The sequence below is a fragment of the Notolepis coatsorum genome (genome assembly GCF_963971535.1).
Source record: "Notolepis coatsorum genome assembly, chromosome: 13".
Taxonomy (NCBI): Eukaryota; Metazoa; Chordata; class Actinopteri; order Aulopiformes; family Paralepididae; genus Notolepis; species Notolepis coatsorum.
Genome location: NC_140177.1, coordinates 41,131,623 through 41,144,971, shown reverse-complemented (window position 1 = coordinate 41,144,971; position 13,349 = coordinate 41,131,623). Strand labels below are relative to the sequence as shown.

Genomic DNA, 13,349 nt, shown 5'->3' with positions numbered 1-13,349 from the left:
AACAGAAGCTGTACCTGGGCTGTCTGACTCGAGAACAGCTGCTGATGCTGTGTGTCTCAGCTGGACTGATTCTGCTGTTGGTCCTCATCACTGTCCCTGCTGTGGTCCTCACCAACAACCCAGGTATAACACCGCTGACTGGCTGGCTGGCTGTCTGATTGGCTGGCTGGCTGGCTGGCTGGTTTGTTGGTTGGTTGGTTATCAAGTTTCTGAAACAAATAATATTCATTATATTCACAATAGTTATCTGATATATGTGTTTTGTGTACTTTTCCCAGGGAGAAATAAGTCAAGTAACTTGTTACTCTTGAGAAAGATAACGTGACCTTTTTGAACGACCCGTTGCTGATCGACGGCGATTCAGCGAGTGTGACTTGTATGACTCAGACAATGTTTATGAGGTTTTCTATCCAAAGGAGTTTGATTCCATTGTACTGCTAACAGTTCTGTTATCTAAACACTGTCAGGTCAAACCTTTTATCTGTCAAGCATCTCCTCCATGATAACGTTTATGAACTCTGGACCACCGTGTACGTTACCCATGATGCACTATGAATATATGATAAAATATAAAACTCACCAGATACTACAACCCTCTGGTTCTCAACGTGGGGTCCGGGGACCCTCAGGGATCCTTGAGGAGGTTCCAGGGGGTCCTCTGTAAAATGAGGAACCGGCTAATTTAATGTCATTATTATTTCATGCACAAGTATGCATGAGTTTAGTATGCATAATGAGTGTAGTATGCATAATGAGTGTAGTATGCATGAGTGTAGTAATAGTATGCATAATGAGTGTAGTATGCTTAATGAGTGTAGTATGTATGAGTGTAGTAATAGTATGCATAATGAGTGTAGTATGCTTAATGAGTTTAGTATACATAGAGTGTAGTATGCATAATGAGTGTAGTATGCTTAATGAGTTTAGTATGCATAGAGTGTAGTATGCATAATGAGTGTAGTATGCTTAATTTGTTTAGTATGCATAATGAGTGTAGTATACATAACAAGTGTTGTATACATAACGAGTGTAGTATACATAACTAGTATAGTATACATAATGAGTGTAGTATGCATACTGAGTGTAGTATACATAATGAGTTTAGTATGCATAATGAGTGTAGTATGCATAATGAGTGTAGTATACATAACAAGTGTAGTATACATAACAAGTGTAGTATGCTTAATGAGTTTAGTATGCATAATGAGTGTAGTATACATAACGAGTATAGTATACATAATGAGTGTAGTATGTATAATGAGTGTAGTATACATAACAAGTAGTATACATAACAAGTGTTGTATACATAATGAGTGTAGTATACATAATGAGTGTAGTATACATAATGAGTGTAGTATGCATAATGAGTCAAGTCAAGTCAAGTCAAGAGTTTTAATTGTCACGGCATACAAGTATACAATGAAATGCGGGTGGTCTTGCCCGCGACGATGTGCAATACAGTGGTACAACATATAATAGAATCCAATAAAAATACAGTGGTACAACATATAATAGAATCCAATAACAAACAACAGTGCAATAAACAGGTAACATGGTGTGACATCTCGGTATCTGTACATAGTATTTACAGAGCATATAGGACATGCTAGGTAGCTTTAGTAGTGCAATACACTGTTCCTGTTGTTATACTAATTTAAAGTGGCCTTTCCTCTTGGCCATAAGTGTGCGTGTGTGCGGCATGAGTGTTAAAGTGGCTGCTAGTGTGTGAGCGTGCTCAGCGTGCGTGTCGTGTGTGTGCTTGTGTGTGCTTGTGTGTGGATAGTTCAGTTTCTGTGGCTCTCAATGTTCATTGTTCAAGGCTCTGATGGCCTGGGGGAAGAAGCTGAGCCTAAGCCTCTCCGTCCTAGTAGCTGGGGTTCGCAGGCGTCTGCCTGACCTCAGCAGCTGGAACAGGCTGTTATTGGGGTGGTGGGGGTCTTTCATTATTCTGCAGGCTCTGGATTTGCACCTCTTGTGTAATATACATAACAAGTGTAGTATACATAACAAGTGTAGTATGCATAATGAGTGTATTTATATGTCCGATTGAACGCGGCATTAGCCTGGCCCTGGCTTTGTGTGACTGTGTGTCTATCCAATCACGTTGTTTGTCAGGTCCTCCCCCCTCGTTCCCTACTGGTGGAGACATGTTGGACTTCCTGGTTCAGACTGGTGACATCAGCAAGCGGGACGGCCTATTGGCTAGCTGGTATCATCGTGCCAACAACAAGTCTGAGATGAACAAAGCTCTAGCAAGTAAACTGACATAACACACACACACACACACACACACGCACGCACGCACGCACGCACGCACGCACGCACGCACACACACACACACACACACACACACACACACACACACACCCACACACACACTCACACACACACACACACACACACACACACACACACACACACACACACACACACACACACACACACACACACACACACACATCATAACAGCTGTCATTTGTGTTATATGATGTGTTTATCAACCAAACAGCATTTTAATTGTTTAATTAAGCCTCTCTCTATCTTCAGGTGATGTGATGATCCTGGAGGCTGATGTCACAGTGGAGGGTTATGGAACGGCCAATCAGAAGCCAGTCCCTATTATGGCCCACCCCCCTGTCATATATAGTGACAACACACTGGACCAATGGCTGGACCACGTGCTGGATTCCAAGAAAGGTATTGTCCACTCTGTGGATGACTTTGACTTGATACATAGACAGGCACACGCATAGATATATATATTATAAACACTAGATGACTCACCCACGCTGCTGGCCAATGGAGACGGACGTTGCCACAAGGCGGCCATCTTGCTGCAGGGCAGCACGCCCACTCATAACATGAATGTCTATAGTGCATGTACTATTGAAATAACCCTGAAAAATGGGGGACCCTGATGTAAACAAGACGAAAGTCTTTCTCTGGGCTGCATCCCCTTAACAATTGTGTGTATTGAGCTGTACTGTATTGTACCCATTCTGCAATCTGTTAATACAATTTTCAATCAATCAATCAACCATAGCTTGCAAAATTTTCAACCGTTTGGTTTGTTAAAAACATCAGAGATGTAGTTATCATACTGCATACTTATAATGGACTTTCATATAAAATAAATTCAAAAAATTATTCCAAGCAGGAATCATAGCCACGTTAACTCATTGACCACCACGCTGTTTTCCCATCTCTACTCAATGGCGCCAGCGTTATTGACCATTTTCGCGATGTTTGCAGACCCATTGTGTGTTCTGTATTATAGCTATGGAGACAATAGTATGGCTCATTTGATAGGCATTGTTTATAGTCCAACACTGACTAACCAGTTAATGTCTACATACTTTAGTTTGTGCGCTATTCCATGCTAAACATCGCCCCTTTCCAAAATAATAATTTTTCTAGATCGCGAGATATGACGTGTTATATGCATTATGCCCAAATCGTTCAGGTTGCTCGCCTGAAACTCCAAATATTTCACAAAATCATCAAGGGGGGGGGGGGGGGGGGGTCATTTTACCTCGAAACTGCGATCGTTACCAAAAGCATGTTTTAGGTTCGGTAAAATACGACACTGTGATCGGTACAAAAGCATGTTTTAGGTAAAAAAAATACCAACAGGTTACCTAAAATAGACCTTACCTTAGTCAGAAGGTACTCCAAAATTAATAAATCCCAGTCATCCCATCGCGATCACAATTACTTGTGTATATTGGGCATGGCTATCATACGGGAAACAATAGGTTTGAGGCATCAAATCTCCAACCGATTGCTATGTCCTGATTCCCTCTGAGGGGGAGGAGTTCCTGCAGCAAAAGAAAAAAGCTGAGAAAGACTGAGAGACCATATCCAGTTCAAATGGTAGGCGATACTGCCACCTGGCGGGATTCGATTGCCATTGCAATTTTTATGTAGGCAGCGGTGCCAGGGAGACACAGGCAGCTCAGAGCAAGTGTTTAGAATGGGGATCAAAGGAAAAAGATCTAAAAACGAGAAAACATGTTTTTGGTGCTCAACCGCTGGCGACGAAACACGAGAATACTCGTTTTTGGCGGTCAATGAGTTAACGTTTGTAATAAACCAAACCGTTTGTAAATCCGTCAAGACTACAGCGAGTTAAGAGTATTTTTGTTTGTGCATTAAGGTCATTCACCTTAACAGAATAGTCCACTGAAGCAAGATGACCGCCCGTGAACTACGCTGGAGACTCCGCCTTGAGCCATCTAGTGTTTATATATATCTATGGGCACACGGGCAGGGTGGGCTGGTTAGGATTAGAACACATGATAGAATATTATAAACCAAGCATTTAGCTTTTTTTTTGGAGAATATTTGGAAAGGAAGCAGTCCTATCTCCCATCTCATATCTCATATCTCCCATCTCTCATCTCCAATCTCCATCTTCCAGGAGAATAATGACTATATTTCTTCTTGGTAGCTCCCTCTGAGACACACATGTAGACATTTCACCATCTAATTTAGATTCTAAATGGCAAATGGACTGCATTTATAGAGTGCTTTTATCCAAAGTGCTTTACAACGTATGCCTCACATTCACCCATTTATGATTTCCATGCAAGGTGTGGTTATGTGTCTTGCTCAAGGACACTTAGAAGATTCAAGATTCAAGATTCAAGAGATTTATTTGTCACATACAAGACATGTAGTGAAATGAAGGTGGCCATGCCCGCCTTGATTGTGCAAAAATACAAATAATAAAATAGAATAGATAATAAAATAGACATGATAAAAAGTAATAAGAATAAAATACAAAATGGGCAGCTGGGTGGCGCAGCGGACATTGCACTCGTCACCAACGCAAGAGCCGGTATCGAATCCGGCTGTCAGCATTGCCTCCGGCTTGGTCCGGCCGTCATACTGACTCAATTGGCAGAGCCAGCGGGAGGGGAGTCAATGGGTGGTAGTCTGGTCGTTGTAAACAGCGACTCCTACAGGTCGGTCAGGGAACCTGCACAGCAAAGACAGGAAAATGGCGGGGGCAGTGTGAGCCTCCTACACGTTACTCCTCGCCAATGAGAGTCCGCGCTGGCAGGTGAAAAGATGTGACTGGCTGCCTCCACATGTATCGGAGGGGACATGTGATGGGCTTGTATCCTCCCTACGACCGGCCAGTGGGGGACACATGTGAGCAACGATCAAGACAGGGGAGAATTGGCACGGCTAAATTGGGATGGGAGTGGATAAAAAAAAATAAAAAATACAATACAGTGCTAAGCTTATTAATTCAAGGTAATGAGTACTATATACAATAATAATATACAATATACAGTTATGTTTTTTAAAGTGACCTTTTTTGTAGTGTGTTTGTGTGTGAGAGAGTGCAAGTGAGGATGTGTGGTGTGTGTGTGTGTGTGTGTGTGTGTGTGTGTGTGTGTGTGTGTGTGTGTGTGTGTGTGTGTGTGTGTGTGTGTGTGTGTGTGTGTGTGTGTGTGTGTGTTCATGTGTGCTTGTGTTTGGAGATATCAGTGTTCAGTGCTGTTGAGAGGAACCGGAATTAGGCATGTCCCGATCACGTTTTTTTGCTCCTGATCTGATCCCGATCATGTGATTTTGAGTATCTACCGATCTTTCCTGATCCGATCATTTTTTTTTTTTTTTTTATTCAACAAACATGACCATGTTCACGTCTTAAACTCATACTGAGGCCTTCGTTTTGGTTTTAAATTGCATATCATCATTCATTTATTTATTGTCACACAGAGAATTTTGCCAAAACAAACAAACAAATAGTATCCAGCTGCAGAACGGCAGACCAGCCACACTCTCAGACCCAAACGCATTTCCTTTGATTTAATTATACATCAAATGATTTATGTCAAGGATTGCAATGCCTTGCTTGAATGAAGTTAACTTTTCACCTGGATAACGTCAACATTCAGGGTGAATGTAATGTGAGAAATTGGGATTAAAAAAAAAATAAATAAAAATTAATTTGGGTCTGAGAGTTGGGTCTGAGAGTTGGGTCTGAGCCGCTCTGCAGCTGGATACTATTGGTTTGTTTTGGCAAAATTCTTCTGCTCTGTGTGACAATAAATAAATGAATGATGATATGCAATTTAAAACCAAAACTAAGGCCTCAGTATGAGTTTAAGACGTGAACATGGTCATGTTTGTTGAATAAAATAAAAAAAGTTAAAAAAAATCGGATCGGGACATCCCTAACCGGAATCGACTGGGAACTTTCCGATTACCAGATGACTGCTCTATACCTCCTGAGCCACTGTTGCCCCACCTCTCTCTGAGACACATGTAGACAATTCAGGGTTCAGAGGTCAGGGTCAGACATTTGCGGCGCCCCTTTTGAGCATGTAGGGGTTAAGTCTCTCTCTCTCTCTCTCTCTCTCTCTCTCTCTCTCTCTCTCTCTCTCTCCCCCTCTCTCTCTCTCTCTCTCTAGGTATAAAGTTAGACTTTAAGTCGCTGGTGTCGGTGGGTCTGTCCTTGGACCTGTTGAAGCAGAAGAATGTTAGCAGGCCGTTCAACAGGCCGGTGTGGCTCAACGCTGACATCCTGACTGGACCCAACGTCCCGCCCTTCATCCCCCCCGTCAACGGCTCCAGGTCAGGAACAGCTTATTATTACTTGGTATGGGGTGTATTATTACTTGGTATGGGGTATATTATTACTTGGTATACGGTGTATTATTACTTGGTATGGGGTATATTATTACTTTGTATGGGGTGTATTATTACTTTGTATGGGGTGTATTATTACTTGGTATGCAGTGTATTATTACTTGGTATGGGGTGTATTATTACTTGGTATGGGGTATATTATTACTTGGTATGGGGTGTATTATTACTTGGTATGGGGTGCATTATTACTTGGTATGGGGTATATTATTACTTGGTATGTGGTGTATTATTACTTGGTATGGGGTATATTATTACTTGGTATGGGGTGTATTATTACTTGGGGGTGTATTATTACTTGGTATGGAGTGTATTATTACCTGGTATGCGGCGTATTATTACTTGGGGGTGTATTATTACTTGGTATGGGGTGTATTATTACTTGGTATGGGGTATATTATTACTTGGTATGCGGTATATTATTACTTGGTATGCGGTGTATTATTACTTGGTATGTGGTGTATTATTACTTGGTATGGGGTATATTATTACTTGGGGGTGTATTATTACTTGGTATGTGGTGTATTATTACTTGGTATGGGGTGTATTATTATTTGGTACGGGGTGCATTATTACTTGGTATGGGGTGTATTATTACTTGGTATGGGGTGTATTATTACTTGGTATGTGGTATATTATTACTTGGTATGGGGTGTTGTCACGATGGGGTAGGTAGAATGCAATAATACAGAAAGGGAAGGAATGGAGGAGGCAGAGGCGAGGAGTGAAGCTTGGAGAAGGGTGTTTACTGTAGAATCCAGTGCAATACAAGGAACATACAGAAACGACATAACAAACTTCACAATACAAAACAACAAACACTAAGACTTACTAGAGGGAGAACGGTGCGACACGACGTGGATAGGAACAGGGGGTAACTGGAGGTATGTCGCCACAAAGAAGGGAGGACAGACAGACACCTAAATACCCAGACTAATTAACAAATCAAGAACACCTGGTCAACACAGAATCACAACACAACGACCAAAGGCACTGACAAACTAAACAACAACTAGACACTACGGCAATGACACACAACAACACAACAAGGGGTGACATCACACATAGACAGGAGTGGCCCAAAATAATAAACAATTAGACACAAATTCTATTATTTGGAACCAGAGCAAAATGGCCGCCTGTACCAACAGGCTAGTCTGGCCACTAGAGGGTAGGAGACCAATGTCAGGCCGAGGGCCAATGTCAGATGGAGGGCATTGCCCAAAGTTAGGTGGAGGGTACTGCCCAATGTTACCATCCTGCCCAGTCCAGCCAGGACCGGGCCTAGGATCATGACAGTACCCCCCCCCTCAACGGGGGGCTTCCAGACCCCCGAAAACAACGTCCATAAGCAGGTGAGGGAGGAAGCCGGAACCCCGGAGAGGACCCAAGGAGAGGACCCGAAGAAGAGGGACCAGGAGGCTGAACGAAAAACCCAGGAGGGGCATAGCAGCCAGGGGGGTTGAAAACGGGCGCAGATGCCCGGAGAGGGGGGGTGGGGACGGGAACAGAGGCCCGGGGAGGAGGACTGGACCTGGGAACAGAGGTCCGACGAGGGGGGGTGGGGATGGGCACCGAGACCCGGGGAGGGGGGCAGAACCAGAGAACCGAGGCCCGGCGAGGGGGAGTGGGGACGGGCACCGAGGCCCGACGAGGAGGGCTGGACCTGGGAAGAGAGGCCCGACGAGGGGGGGTGGGTACAGGTGTAGAAGCCCGGGAAGGGGAGCTGGACCCTGGAGCAGGATCCCGGGCGAGAGACCCTCCAGCCGCCGGACCCGGGGCCGGTTCAGGAGAGCCGGACCGGAGGTGCGGCGGCGACGACCCCTGGAGCAGTATCCCACGCAGACCACGGCGAAGACCACGGCGAAGACCCCGGCGAAGACCACGGCGAGGACCAGGACGCTGATCACGGCGCAGAGCTGGACCAGACAGGGAGCCAGGATCCGTCGAAGAGCCGGGAGCCGGCACGGCAGCCGGACCAGGTGTAGAGTCCGGGCAGGGCGTGGAGACCGGATCGGTCTCGGCGGCGAGGCTTGGTGTAGGATCCGGAGATGAGGAGCCAGGATCCGTCGAGGAGCCGGGAGCCGGCACGGCAGCCGGACCAGGTGGAGAGGCCGGGCAGGGCGTGGAGACCGGATCGGTCTCGGCGGCGAGGCGTGGTGTAGGATCCGGGGATGAGGAGCCAGGACCCAGAGCTGAGGCTGGACTGGGCGTGGAAGCTGGACCAGCTGTGGAGGCCTTACTAGCCATACTAGCCTCGGGGGCTAGGCTAACTGTGGGCCCTGGACTCACTGTGGGAACTGTGCTAGCTGAGAATGCCTGGCTAGCTTGGGACATCTGGTCCGTCTCAGGTACTAGGCTCACCCTAAACCTGGAGCCTAGTCTGGCAGTGGAGACTGTGCTAGCTGGAGACATCTGGTCTGTCTCAGATACTAGGCTCACCCTGAACCTGGAGCCTAGTCTGGCAGTGGAGACTGTGCTAGCTGGAAACGGCCGGTTAGCTATTGAAACGAAGCTAACGGGCGGAGCTATGTTAGCTGGGGACGGCTGGTTAGCTATTGACACGAAGCTAACGGGCGGAGCTAGGTTAGCTGGGAGTGGCTGGTTAGCTATTGACACAAAGCTAACCGGCGGAGCTATGTTAGCTGTGGACGTCTGGTTAGCTGTCTGAGCAAAGCTAACGGGTGGAGCTGTACCCACTGGAGACGTCTGGCCATCGATAGTGGCGGGACTAACAGGTGGAACCGTGCTAACTGGGGACGACCGGTTGGCTATTGGCACGAAGCTAACGGGTGGAGCTATGTTAGCTGGGGACGGCTGGTTAGCTATTGACACGAAGCTAACGGGCGGAGCTAGGTTAGCTGGGAGTGGCTGGTTAGCTATTGACACAAAGCTAACCGGCGGAGCTATGTTAGCTGTGGACGTCTGGTTAGCTGTCTGAGCAAAGCTAACGGGTGGAGCTGTACCCACTGGAGACGTCTGGCCATCGATAGTGGCGGGACTAACAGGTGGAACCGTGCTAACTGGGGACGACCGGTTAGCTATTGGCACGAAGCTAACGGGTGGAGCTATGTTAGCTGTGGACGTCTGGTTAGCTGTCTGAGCAAAGCTAACGGGTGGAGCTGTACCCACTGGAGACGTCTGGCCATCGATAGTGGCGGGACTAACAAGTGGAGCTGCGCTAACTGGGGACGACCGGTTAGCTATTGGCACGAAGCTAACGGTCGGAGCTATGTTGGCTGTAGACGACAGATCGGCGATGGACATCCGAGCAGCCTCAGCGGCTGTGGGAGGATCTAGGCTGACCGTAAGCCTGAGAACAGTCGGCAGGCTAGCTACCCTAGCCTTCGGTTTATGCTTCTCTATGAGGACAGCAACATGTTCAGCCATCTCCCACATCGCCGTCTGCAGTGTCGGATTCTCAGTGGCGACCTGGTCGATCTTCCGGAGTAGGAACCCCCATTTGGCCAGTGAGTAACTCTTCATGTCACCGGCCATCAGGGTCAGGACAACGGTGATGGTATCACTTGCCCTTCCTGCTGCATTCGTTACTGTTGGTGGCGACATTCTGTCACGATGGGGTAGGTAGAATGCAATAATACAGAAAGGGAAGGAATGGAGGAGGCAGAGGCGAGGAGTGAAGCTTGGAGAAGGGTGTTTACTGTAGAATCCAGTGCAATACAAGGAACATACAGAAACGACATAACAAACTTCACAATACAAAACAACAAACACTAAGTGTTGTGAAGGATCAGATTAAACCGAATATATATATTTATTTATGGATATATATTTAATAGTATTTGTATATCGTTTGATATCCCTTGTATATTCCTTGTACATATACACTGAATATCCCTTTAGTCTACTAACAGCCCATAATAGTTTCATTCTCTCATTGGACAAGAACTTGGCGCCAGCAGCCAAGCCCCTTGGTTCAAGTTCAATCGTGCCGACGAACATGTCGTTACTAGCCCGGTTCCGCGTAGGAATACGTCTGGCGAAATACGAATGGTACTATTTGTTCACAGCGCATATATATATGGCGCAAGTAAAGTAGAACTTTCTTTTAGTCCCTTAGCCCTTAGTTCTTTACCCTCCAACCTAGTGGCAAGACGTTAAGCCTCACCCACGATACACGTGTGGTGCAGTATGGTCAACTTGGCCTCAGAATGGCATTGAGACATCGTGTGGATTAATAGTTGAATTGTCATAGTTTGGCACTATACCGTCGAGTGGGACGTATTTCTATTAAGTTAATAATAGTCTATTATGTATGGTGCATCGTTCGGTTAGAGTTATACAGTGAGTAGTACCCCCATCGTTTCCTCGCGTTATCTAGAGTCTTAACCAGGCTGGGCAGACCACGTGTGGTGCTTTCATCCGAGGAGTTCTGGGCTAGGACGAGTGGACCTGCACATTGGATTACCTTACCCGGACGACGGCGAGCCCTACACGGCTTGGATTATCTACTTGCTTTGGGTGCTTTGATTTATGCCATGGATAACAGCCAACACTGGTGAGTGTTGGAACTACCCCCCGAGAGGAGTCCAGGTGAGACGGCGCTCTACCCCGAGTGAGGTCGCCTCACGTCTCTTCGTTGTGGACCGGCAGCTACCGTCTACAAGAGGGCCCAACTGTATTCATCTGTGGACCAAGGTTCTGTGGGCACCGTGTTCAGCACTCTGAATTCTCCCAAGAAATCGTTGGCCAGATGGGATATCGCCGGCGGCTCTCCTAACCCCCCCCCCCTACTGACTTACAACCAGCAGGACCCCCCTTTAGTATATCCAGCTATAATCATTAAGTACCATCGCTATGGTTCCCTAAAGAACCAGGTTGTATACTTGCTTCCTGCGTAACCAGAGATTGGACATTCAATGTTGATTTGCCTACGAATACTCATTTGCCTTACAAGTGCATTCAAATCATAAATGTCATTAAGTGAACATTGTATATACCCTTTGCTATATATTAAATATTCGACTTATACATTTGTGTGGACTTGGTTTCATGGTGGGAAAGTGTTCATCATATCTATATCATGTACTGTGTGGCCAGTAGTTAAAGTACATAAAGCGGTAGTGGTTTAATGATACCATACTTATCAATACAGTCAGGGAATTGTACCCCTCAGTTACAATTGGTCCTTCGAGCCGGAGGGTAACTAGTGTAATATTAATATAGTGTTATTAATATTGAAATGGCCTATGATGAACACTCCACGAAACGGTCCTCCTAACGTAGAACGCCCGCGGCGCAGACGACAGACACCTCAGTACTTAGAGGATTACGCTGTCAGTCAACTACCTAGCCTTCGACAAACGGTAAACGTGGTAAAAGTAGAAAGTAAAATTATGTCTGACCTTAACGACCAGGTTACCCCGACCACAGAGGCCCTAGTGGGTTCTAATGTAACTGACCAAGCTCACGGTGGGGACCAGGAGGGAGCTGACATGCCTTTACCCCCCGCCAATACCGAAGAAGTAGTCCCCGACCAGCCCCGGGAGGAAGACAACCCTACAGAGAGAGAACTCTGCACGGAACAAGATGAGGAGAGCGCCGAGGAGATAGAGCTCCAGGACTCCCCAACGAGTACAGCCAGGAGCGGCTCACCTCTACAACCGTCTTCCCCCAGCGAAGCGGAGAGGATGCTATCACACGTTCCTCGTCAGCCTGACAGCCTCTACCGAACGCGATCGACTCCAGGGTGAACGCGATCGACTTCAGGGTGAACGCGATCGACTACAGACGCAGCAACGGAGCGAAGAAGAGCGCATACGCCTGGAGATGAGACGCCTTCAGACGGAAGAGAATATGGCAAGAGACCGAGCAGACACCCAGCGCGCCGCTGACGGTGCCCAAAGAGAGGCAGAGCGCGACCTCGCTCTCATCCAGCGCGAAACCGAGCGCGACAGACTACAGGGCGAGCGCGACAGACTACAAGCGCAGCTAATGGAGCAGCTGATCACCAAGGCAACACCCTCTCCCTCCGCCAGGGGTTCAAGGAACTCGTCGAGACAACAGTCAAGGGCAGCATCCCCTAACCGAGCAAGCGACCCTGAACTTGACCAACAGACCAAGCCTATACCCCCCGCAGACCCCCTTCCCCGACCGGTCCAAGCGAGACCCAGCTACAAGGAAGGAGCGGCATACACTGTGGAGAAGCTAAATAAACGACTACAGGATCTAGAGGACCTGATAGAAGAAGAAGAGGGAGAGGAGGAGAACCAAGCCCGACGACAGCACAGTACTCCACCGGACCAGGAGGTCCAGTACAGCCCAGGCTATACCCCCGCGGCGCTGCGCTACAGACCCCCGACTCTATTCACGGGTGAGCATGACGCACGACCAGCCCCGAGGAATAGCACCTGGACCAGCGGGCCATGGTACCCTGCCGGTACCAGCCCACAGAGAGGCGCAAGAGGAGACTCGCCTAGGAGGCCTCTCCCCCAACGCTCGCCGATGTATCAGCCATCCACGGCGTCATACATTGGCACACCGACGTTTCCAGACTTCACCTATGAGAATCGAGCACAGTACACGGAGCTCCGGATGTGCTTAGAGACAATGATGGTGGATGTCGCTGATGAACGCCACAAGTATGCAATATTACTGAAGCACCTGAAAGTACCCCGAGCGCACAATATAGCGCTAGCCTATGCCACCTCTACGACCCCATACAC

General features: G+C 47.3%; 1 protein-coding gene across 1 annotated transcript in view; it reads left to right on the top strand.

The window, feature by feature from the left end:
- fam151a (family with sequence similarity 151 member A) overlaps window positions 1-13,349 on the top strand; it is a gene marked incomplete at both ends in the record, with an annotated part of 95,283 nt that overhangs the window by 22,771 nt on the left and 59,163 nt on the right. Inside the window, 4 exons of the mRNA XM_084327645.1 lie at window positions 6-123; window positions 2,116-2,256; window positions 2,548-2,697; window positions 6,429-6,591. Of these exons, the coding sequence (XP_084183771.1) occupies window positions 6-123; window positions 2,116-2,256; window positions 2,548-2,697; window positions 6,429-6,591 (572 nt within the window). The remainder of the gene's footprint in view (window positions 1-5; window positions 124-2,115; window positions 2,257-2,547; window positions 2,698-6,428; window positions 6,592-13,349) is intronic.